This window comes from Lipophrys pholis (genome assembly GCF_963383615.2).
Source record: "Lipophrys pholis genome assembly, chromosome: 21".
Taxonomy (NCBI): Eukaryota; Metazoa; Chordata; class Actinopteri; order Blenniiformes; family Blenniidae; genus Lipophrys; species Lipophrys pholis.
Genome location: NC_137649.1, coordinates 24,126,543 through 24,137,164, shown reverse-complemented (window position 1 = coordinate 24,137,164; position 10,622 = coordinate 24,126,543). Strand labels below are relative to the sequence as shown.

At 49.9% G+C, this 10,622-nt stretch overlaps 1 protein-coding gene across 2 annotated transcripts; it reads left to right on the top strand.

Annotated features, from left to right (window-relative positions):
- The first annotated feature begins 225 nt into the window (after window positions 1-225).
- trim54 (tripartite motif containing 54) lies at window positions 226-9,047 on the top strand. 2 transcript variants are annotated; one of them, XM_080490857.1, is made up of 8 exons: window positions 226-516; window positions 1,329-1,507; window positions 4,111-4,279; window positions 6,133-6,228; window positions 6,793-7,026; window positions 7,154-7,176; window positions 7,739-7,863; window positions 7,950-9,047. In XM_080490857.1, the coding sequence occupies exons 1-8, from the start codon at window positions 340-342 to the stop codon at window positions 7,997-7,999; spliced, it is 1,053 nt and encodes a 350-aa protein (XP_080346983.1). In that variant the 5' UTR covers window positions 226-339; the 3' UTR covers window positions 8,000-9,047. The 2 variants fall into 2 exon arrangements, with proteins under 2 accessions (XP_080346983.1, XP_080346984.1); XM_080490858.1 differs by lacking the exon at window positions 6,793-7,026 and having other exon boundaries at window positions 255-516.
- Window positions 9,048-10,622: the final 1,575 nt, after the last annotated feature.

The following is a 10,622-nucleotide window of genomic DNA, read 5'->3' as shown; positions in this document are numbered from 1 at the left end:
AGGGCGGGGCCTAGGGATGAGGGTCACGGGGTCAGGTTACTGGGATGTGACATCTTATTAAAACCCCCGGCCATAAAAACACCATCATGGGTCCTGCGGTTGGAATGCAGGGACACAGTTTATCCAGAAACCAGAGCCAGAACAAACACTGGAGCCCAAAATAAACCCGAGACGACAGACCGGCTGCCGGGGGGCAGGGGGGGGTTCAGCGGGGGAGGGGGGGCTCACTGTGGGGGCACCACCGGACTGATTCACGGTGGGAGAAGCAGCAACAGACGAGAATCCCAGCTGAGAAAGCGGCGGCGTGTTCACAGACCTGCAGACGTCCGTGTCCAGGAGATGAACCTGGCGCCGGGCTTCAGGCCGCCGCCCCCCGGGGGGGCCGGGGGCGTGGCCATGGAGAACCTGGAGAAGCAGCTGATCTGCCCCGTGTGCCTGGAGATGTTCTCCAAACCCGTGGTCATCCTGCCCTGCCAGCACAACCTCTGCCGCAAGTGTGCCAGCGACGTCTTCCAGGTGAGGGAAGGAAACATACGGGAAACTAACGGGAAACTAACGGGAAACTAACGGGAAACATGTAGGAAACTAACGGGAAACATACGGGAAACTAACGGGAAACTAACGGGAAACATACGGGAAACTAACGGGAAACATGTAGGAAACTAACGGGAAACATGTAGGAAACTAACGGGAAACTAACGGGAAACTAACAGGAAACATACGGGAAACATACGGGAAACTAACGGGAAACTAACGGGAAACATACGGGAAACTAACGGGAAACATGTAGGAAACTAACGGGAAACTAACGGGAAACTAACGGGAAACATACGGGAAACTAACGGGAAACATGTAGGAAACTAACGGGAAACATACGGGAAACTAACGGGAAACTAACGGGAAACTAACGGGAAACTAACGGGAATAAGAGGAAAGGTAAACAGAGGAAACAGATGCAGAACATCAGGAGAAGGTTCCTTCGATTAAATCTGAGCAAACAGAAGCTCTGATACCAAAATGAATCCATGAAGCAGCATATTGGGCCTTTAAGTGACGTGATAAACTCTGCCTGCGTCGTCTATCTGCTCTTTAACCTCTACAGCCTCTACATCAGTCGACTCTACAGGTCACAGCTGAGCTGTTTTATCACTTTTAGTACAGATACTTTATGTCTGTTGTTGTGTTTCTTCTGTGTTTATCTGTCAAAGGTTCATGTAAATATATTTTACTTCTTTATTTACTTAGAACATCATAGACCGACCCAGAACATCAGAAAGTTGAACTTGTTTCCTTCATGTGAGGACGTCCGTCCCTGTCTCGTCCTCCAGGCGGCGAGCCCTGTGTGGCAGACCCGGGGGTCGTCCGGCGGGACGGCCGGTGGCGGACGGTTCCGCTGCCCGTCGTGCCGCCATGAGGTGATTCTGGACCGCCACGGCGTGTTCGGCCTGCAGAGGAACCTCCTGGTGGAGAACATCATCGACATCTACAGGCAGCAGGAGTCGTCCAGGTGAGAGACGACGCTGACGGGCGCCGGACGTCTTGCCGTGACCTTTTAGCTGAAACTGTCCCCCGTTACCACGGAAACCAAGTCAGAGTGTTTTCATAAAGTTCAGAAAGTTGCGCTTTGAGAGTCTCCGATCACCGTGGTCACGTGAACGAAACGCTACGAAGGTTTTCACGTGACGATGTTGTCTTTCTTACATGAGGGAGAAATGAAGCAGTTCATGTTGTGGTGTGTCCAGCAGAGGGCAGTGTTTCACTACTCACACCGGGCACAGCAGTCAGAGTGTGTGTGTGTGTGTATGTGTGTGTGTGTGTGTGTGTGTGTGTGTGTGTGTGTGTGTGTGTGTGTGTGTGTGTGTGTGTGTGTGTGTGTGTGTGTGTGTGTGTGTGTGTGTGTGTGTGTGTGTGTGTGTGTGTTGCTGCTCTGTATTTGCAGAAAGTTGCAGATTGTCTGGATTGTATTTCTACTCTCAGCTTCATGTTTCCTCAGCTTTGGTTTTGTGTTGAAACTTTCATGTAGAAGCTCGGCGTTGGTTGGATGTTGGTAAAACGTTAGGTCGGTGTTGGTTGGACGTTGGTTGGAGGTTGGAGGTTGGTTAAACGTTGGTTGGATGTTGGCTCGTGGTTGGTTGAACGTTGGTTGGATGTTGGCTCAGCATTGGTTAAACATTGGTTGGATGTTGGCTCAGCATTGGTTGGATGTTGGCTCGCTGTTGGTTGAACGTTGGTTGGATGTTGGTTGAACGTTGGTTGGATGCTGGTTGAACGTTGGTTGGATGTTGGTTGGATGTTGGTTGGATGTTGGCTCGCTGTTGGTTGAACGTTGGTTGGATGTTGGTTGAACGTTGGTTGGATGCTGGTTGAACGTTGGTTGGATGTTGGTTGGATGTTGGTTGGAGGTTGGTTAAATGTTGGTTGGATGTTGGTTGGATGCTGGTTGAACGTTGGTTGGATGTTGGTTGGAGGTTGGTTAAATGTTGGTTGGATGTTGGTTGGATGCTGGTTAAATGTTGGTTGGATGTTGGTTGGATGCTGGTTGGATGCTGGTTGAACGTTGGTTGGATGCTAGTTGGATGTTGGTTGGAGGTTGGTTAAATGTTGGTTGGATGTTGGTTGGATGCTGGTTGAACGTTGGTTGGATGCTGGTTGAACGTTGGTTGGATGTTGGTTGGAGGTTGGTTAAATGTTGGTTGGATGTTGGTTGGATGCTGGTTGAACGTTGGTTGGATGTTGGTTGGATGTTGGTTGGAGGTTGGTTAAATGTTGGTTGGATGTTGTTGGATGCTGGTTGGATGCTGGTTGAACGTTGGTTGGATGTTGGTTGAATGTTGGTTGGAGGTTGGTTAAATGTTGGTTGGATGTTGGTTGGATGCTGGTTGGATGCTGGTTGAACGTTGGTTGGATGTTGGTTGGATGTTGGTTGAACGTTGGTTGGATGTTAGTTGGAGGTTGGTTAAACGTTGGTTGGATGTTGGTTGGATGCTGGTTGGATGCTGGTTAAACGTTGGTTGGAGGTTGGTTGGATGTTGGTTGGAGGTTGGTTAAATGTTGGTTGGAGGTTGGTTGGATGTTGGTTGGAGGTTGGTTAAACGTTGGTTGGATGTTGGTTGGATGCTGGTTGAACGTTGGTTGGATGTTGGTTGGAGGTTGGTTGGAGGTTGGTTAAATGTTGGTTGGATGTTGGTTGGATGCTGGTTAAACGTTGGTTGGATGTTGGTTGGAGGTTGGTTAAATGTTGGTTGGATGTTGGTTGGATGCTGGTTGAACGTTGGTTGGATGTGGGTTGGACGTTGGCTCAGCGATGGTTCCGTGTTGGTTCTGCGACTACAACAGAGCTGGTTAATGTCGCCCAGACTCCAGAATAGAAGCGGCTGAGTCAGGCGGTGGATGCTGGCGCAGGACAGGAGTCCCTCTTCAGTTGTGTGGGCGGAGCTTGGTGACGAGATTGTTGACCTCATCAGTTGTGTGGGCGGAGCTTGGTGACGAGATTGTTGACCTCATCAGTTGTGTGGGCGGAGCTTGGTGATTGTTGACCAACGTTTTGTCACTGAAGAGTTTCTCTGAATCATGGACGGAGTCACAAACACTCACAGCAGGACACAGAGGACACAAACTCTCACGTCCTCGTTTCTAATCGTTACGTAAAAGTCTGTGAAGTACGTGGAAGAGAAAACAACACCAATATTAATGATGACCTGGTGAGATTACGAGTATTACTACTACTACTATTAACAGATACTATTCAAACACTTCTCTTCAGAAAATAGAAAAAATGGAGGAAACCAAGAAAAAAAAGTTTTCCGTCTCTCCAGCTGCTGTCGTCTCATAAATGTCCTGAATGGGAAAAGCGACGGTTAGCTTAGCATTAGCATTAGCATTAGCTGCTAAGCTTTAACAGTGGAGGAGTCCGGCTCTTCCACCATCAATCTGTTCGTAACGAAGACGTGAGCATGAGAGGACGCTGCTGCTTCATTAAAACACTGAAGCTAATGCTAAAATAATGCTAATGCAAACGCTACTGCTAAAGCTGATTCTAAAGCTAAACCAATGCTAATGCTGAAGCCTACATGTGAGAGACGTTTGTGACGTACGCTGCGTTGCTCTCAGGCCTGCGAGCGCCAAGCAGCAGCAGCTGATGTGTGAGGAACACGAGGACGAGAGGATCAACATCTACTGTCTGTCCTGTGAGACGCCCAGTTGCTCCATGTGCAAAGTGTTCGGTCGACACCGCGGCTGCGAGGTGGCGCCGCTGAGCAGCGTCTACGTCCGGCAGAAGGTCGGTACGGTAACCGCCAGCTGCTTCACGCCGCCGCCGCCGCCGCCGCCGCCCAGTCTGTTTACGTAACGTCAGGGAACAACATATAGAGTCTGACAGCAACACAGCAACTCCTCTGGAGGAGCAACTCCTCTGAGGAGCAACTCCGCTAGAGGAGCAACTCACATTGTAGAGGAGCAACTCCTCTGAGGAGCAACTCCGCTAGAGGAGCAACTCACATTCTAGAGGGGCAACTCCTCTGGAGGAGCAACTCACATTGCAGAAGAGCAGCTCCTCTGAGGAGCAGCTCCTCTGAGGAGCAACTCACATTCTAGAGGAGCAACTCCTCTGAGGAGCAACTCCACTAGAGGGGCAACTCACATTGTAGAGGAGCAACTCTTCTGAGGAGCAACTCCTGGAGGAGCAACTCACATTGCAGAGGAGCAGCTCCTCTGAGGAGCAACTCCGCTAGAGGAGCAACTCACATTGTAGAGGAGCAACTCCTCTGAGGAGCAACTCCGCTAGAGGAGCAACTCACATTGTAGAGGAGCAACTCTTCTGAGGAGCAACTCCTGGAGGAGCAACTCACTTTCTAGAGGGGCAACTCCTCTGGAGGAGCAACTCACATTGCAGAGGAGCAGCTCCTCTGAGGAGCAACTCCGCTAGAGGAGCAACTCACATTGTAGAGGAGCAACTCCTCTGAGGAGCAACTCCGCTAGAGGAGCAACTCACATTGTAGAGGAGCAACTCTTCTGAGGAGCAACTCCTGGAGGAGCAACTCACTTTCTAGAGGGGCAACTCCTCTGGAGGAGCAACTCACATTGCAGAGGAGCAGCTCCTCTGAGGAGCAACTCCGCTAGAGGAGCAACTCACATTGTAGAGGAGCAACTCCTCTGAGGAGCAACTCCGCTAGAGGAGCAACTCACATTGTAGAGGAGCAACTCTTCTGAGGAGCAACTCCTGGAGGAGCAACTCACTTTCTAGAGGGGCAACTCCTCTGGAGGAGCAACTCATGCTCTAGAACAGAAAGATACAGGAGAGCAGAATAAGACAAACACTCTGTATTGTGGACCATTTGGCAGTTTGTTGACATTTCCACACTGAATCAGTCATCTAGACGGCTGATGCGATGTGTGTGTGTGTGTGTGTGTGAGTGTGTGTGTGTGTGTGTGTGGGGGGGGGGGGGGGGGGGGGGGTCGGGGGGGGGGGGGGGGTGTTCTCCATGTTGACACAAACAATGTGGGAGAAAAACAGAAATCTGGTCTCTGGCTGTGCGTCTGAAGACGATGACACTGCTGACTCAGCATGAACGACTCCGGGCAACAACAACAACAACAACAACAACAACAACAACAGCTCCAGGCCGAGTGTTTCAGTCTGAATCGACCCCCCAGAACCTTGTTATTGTTATAAAAACCAGGTTATGATTTAAATGCAGTATGAAGAGCAGGAAGCAGAGAACATAGAACATCAACACTGGGAGAACTATTATGGTGGCTGTCAAAATAAAACTACCACTGTCTAAATAAAACTACCAAGTTGGATTGTTATTATCATGACTGTCAAAATAAAACTACCACTGTCTAAATAAAACTACCAAGTTGGATTGTTATTATCATGACTGTCAAAATAAAACTACCAAGTCCAGGAGACTATGGACTGGGAGTCATGACACCACGGAGGAAACTTTGTTCTGATTGGTTCCACTGAGCATGTGCAGAACTACTAGTTACTACGGTGACCAGGACCAGGACCAGGACCAGGACCAGGACCAGGACCAGGACCAGCAGCGTTGTCGTGGAAATGGAACACGAGAACAAAATGTTTTGGGTCTTTTCACCTGAAAACGAGTCCCGGGTCTCTTCCTCCAACAGACGGAGCTGAGCGACGCCATCGCTCTGCTGGTCGCCGCCAACGACCACGTCCAGGCCGCCGTCTCCCAGCTGGAGGAGACCTGCCTCACCATCCAGGTCTCACACACACACACACGCACGCACGCACGCACGCACGCACGCACGCACGCACGCACGCACGCACGCACGCACGCACGCACGCACGCACGCACGCACGCACGCACGCTCACACACACACACACACACACACACACACACACACACACACACACACACACACAGAAAACAACTCAAAACAATGTAGTACATATGCCAGGCCTATCGGTGGCGCTGTAATGCCGCCACAGAAATACACCAGAAACGTAAACATGGAGCTTGAACAAGCAGAGACCGTGATTGGTCACAGGGTTAAAGGTCGAGAGGTGGAGGGATGACATCATCATTTCCCTCTAATATTCATCTTGTCTGTCTAAACGTGATTCTGCCGTCTCCATGGAAACGGATGTCATTTCCAAACATCGTCATGCAACATGAGACTTTTCTGAAAGATGCAGTGTTTCTGCTGGTACTATGTGGTAGTACTGGTAACATGTAGTAGTACTTGTACTATGTGGTAGTACTGGTACTGCTGGTACTGCTGGTTCCTCCGGTGAGTCTGACGTTGTGGAAGCTTCTCTCCAGGTGAACAGTCAGACTCAGAGGGAGCGGCTGAGCGTGAACTTCGACGAGCTGGTCGGCGTCCTGGAGGAGAGGAAGCAGCAGCTGGTGGGCGGGATCAGCAGGGAGCAGGACGAACGGCTGAAACAGGCTCGATCGCTGCTGCAGCGCCACCGCCAGCATCTGGAGGGAACAGCAGCCCTACTGGAGGAAGCCATACACACCATGGAGGAGCCACACAGGGCCCTGTTAATAATGGTCTCTCGCACGCACGCACGCACGCACGCACGCACGCACGCACGCACGCACGCACGCACGCACGCACGCACGCACGCACGCACGCACACACATACACTAAAGTGTCTCTCTTTATTCTGTCTCACAGAGAGCTGAATCCATCCTGGAAAAGTGAGTCAATCTTTTCTATCTTTTTCTCTGGTATCAGTATCTGTATCAGTATCTGTATCAGTATCAGTATCAGTATCTGTATCAGTATCTGTATCAGTATCTGTATCTGTATCAGTATCTGTATCAGTATCTGTATCAGTATCTGTATCGGTGTCTGTATCAGTATCTGTATCGGTGTCAACATCGATCTTTTTATCGGTATCAGTATCGATATCGGTATTGATGTCAATAAATATCAGTATCGATTTCAAAATATATCGGTATCGATATTTGTATCGCTAGTGGTATTGATATCAGGATCACTATCTATATCGGAATCAGTATCAGTATCGATATCTGTATCAGTATTGTATCAATATTGGTATTGGTATCATTATCAATATCGGTGTCAGTATCGATATCCACGATGAAGTTGGTTGAATGAAACTTCCAAACTTTAACAATCAGTGCAGGTGAGAAGTAAAGGGGTCCCAGGATGAAGCCCTGTGCAACACCAGCAAATATCTTAGTACCGACGTACGTCGGTGGTGGAACCGGAATCAGGGGCTGCGTGTGTCCTCAGGATGGCGGCGATGGCGAGGTCTTCGAACGTGGAGCGTTTGGAGCTCGGCTACGAGAGCCTGAGCCACTTCGTCATCGATACCGACGACCTCGCCGACATCCTGAAGAACATCGACTTCTGCGGCGGTTTGTAACGCAGAACACACGGAATGTCAGCGGGAGGATTCTCTGAGCTGGACACGAAAGTGACTCGGCCTCCTCGTTGTTTCCAGGTGAGGATGAGGATGAGGATGATGAGGCAGAGCGGGATGAAGACCTTTGAAGTGCAGTATGAAGGACGGCGTGGCGTCGGGATTCACTGGGTTTTTTAACGTTTTGACAGTAACAACCTTGTTTGTAGTTTCCAGTAAAACCACTTGGAGCTCCTGATGATGAGGAGTTCCTCAGCTTCATCACTCAACATGATTGTTTTGTTTTGTTTTTGTGTTTTTTTAATCAGTTTTAATGTTTTTTGTGTCCAAATTTGGACTGAACTCACTGCACCCCCTGCTGGTACTCAGTGGTATCAAGCTTCAATTATAGTCCGTTCATGGAGAATACGCAAAAGCTATGCATAGCCTCGAACCCCCTCCACACAGCCTCCAAGTAGCCTCGAACCTGGAATCCCAGTGAGTAGCCTCGAACCCCTCTGAGTAGCCTGGGATCCCAGTGAGTAGCCTCGAACCCCTCTGAGTAACCTGGAATCCGAGGGAGTAGCCTCGAACCCCTCTGAGTAACCTGGAATCCCAGTGAGTAGCCTCGAACCCCTCTGAGTAACCTGGAATCCCAGTGAGTAGCCTCCAACCCCTCTGAGTGACCTGGAATCCCAGTGAGTAGCCTCCAACCCCTCTGAGTAACCTGGAATCCCAGTGAGTAGCCTCCAACCCCTCTGAGTAACCTGGGATCCCAGTGAGTAGCCTCCAACCCCTCTGAGTTGCCTTGTGAAAACACGTCATTCTTGCGTTTTCATTTCAGAAAAGTTTTGTGTTAAAATGGAATTTAGTTACTCTCATATTTAAAGTTACATGATGAAATTGTTAGACTTGTCAAAGTGTGAAATGCAGGACGGTTTATTTTGTGTTTTGTATCATTTCAACTAACAGAACCGTCAACGATTGTTTGTCAAAGTAATAAAGAAGAAGTGAGAGTCCAGCTGATTGGAGCAGAAAGAGGAAGAACTTCACCTCCTTTATTTCTTTGTGTTCAGAAACTGGAAGAACATAGAAATGAAGCTCGAGACACTGAACTTCTGATTTTGTTGTTTCAATCTTCTCTGACTCCAAAACACAAGAACGTCTTTTCTTCAAACTTTATTACAAAATAAAAGTGACAAAACAAAACAAAATAAAGACGCTTGCGTTTGTTGTGTTTTTTTCCTCCGTCAGTCTGCAGTGACAGTCGCTCCAGCGCCGCCCAGAGAAAGAAGATGAAAGGATGGAGGAAGAGACGAGGCGGATTTCAGATCTTCAACCAGGAAAGAAGAAAAACTAAATCTTCTGATTTACAAACTAAAAATCAAGATGATTCATGATTCAGACTCTTCGATACGTCCAGTGAGTCAAACTGAAGGTCGAGGAGAGTTAGAGTGAGCCGTCGCCATGACGACAACTCAACATGTGACAGGAGCAGCAGGAGGAGGAGGAAGAGCAGCAGGAGGAGGAGGAGGAGCAGCAGGAAGAGGAGCAGCAGGAGGAGGAGGAGGAGGAGGAGGAAGAGCAGCAGGAGGAGGAGCAGCAGGAGGAGGAGGAAGAGCAGCAGCAGGAGGAGGAGGAGCAGCAGGAAGAGCAGGAGGAGGAGGAGGAGGAGCAGCAGGAAGAGGAGGAGGAGCATCTGGAGAAAGAGCATCTGGAGGAGCAGCAGCAGGAGGAGGAGCAGCAGGAGGAGGAGGAGCAGCAGCAGGAGGAGGAGCATCAGGAGGAGGAGGAGCAGCAGCAGGAGGAGGAGCATCAGGAGGAGGAGGAGCAGCAGCAGGAGGAGGAGCATCTGGAGGAGCAGCAGCAGCAGGAGGAGGAGGTCTACCTCCCCACCTGGTCCAGCACCTTGCGGTTGAGGAGCGCCCGCTCCCTCTGACTCGCCCTCTGGGCCATCTGGATCATGTTCCTCAGGAGGTGAAAGGTCAAGTCGATGCTGAGCGGCGCCTCCTCACTGCGCCTCACCTCCTCCTCCACCTGGAGGGGGTCCAGCAGGAGGTCCCGGTCCTGGACCTGGTCCAGCTGCTTCTCCCACAGCGGGTCCGGGTCCCTCCTCTGGAAGGACCTCCGCACGTGGTCCCCGCCATCCAGCCTGAAAGTAAGGGGGCGTGGCCTGTCCTGGAGGGGGCGGGGCCAGCCGGCGGCGGGGCGGAGCTGCGAGGGGAGGAGGAGCATGGAGGAGAGCAGCAGGAGCAGCGGGACGAACTTCATCTCCTGCAGGACAGACGTTCAGGCTGGAAATGAGGACATCATGATTTAGACATTCTGAAAACGACGTCCCGACGTGGAAACGATCCCAAACGGCTTTTCTGACGTGGAACTAAAGTCGTTCTCACGTTTCGCCACATTTCGTTTAACAAAGTTCAGACTTCGTCGGGCTCAATCGGGAGTTTTACTTTTTCCTACAGTTTTTATATTTTTCATTTTTCAGACTCGTTCAGACGTCCTGCCACGACGGTCTTCAATCCCAAAAACAATAAACGAGTAGAAAAACACAAAAATGTACAAAAACACACAAAACCACTATGCGAGTACACAAAACCATGACAAAAACACAAAAAGACTAAAAACAAAACGAGACATGAAAAGTGATTGTTGGACGTGATGGAGGGAGGACATCGTCCATCTCTTCTCAAAGGTAGTATTTCTATCTCATATCGGGGTACCCAGTTATGCAGAGTACTTTAGTACAATTATTGATGTAAAATACCACAA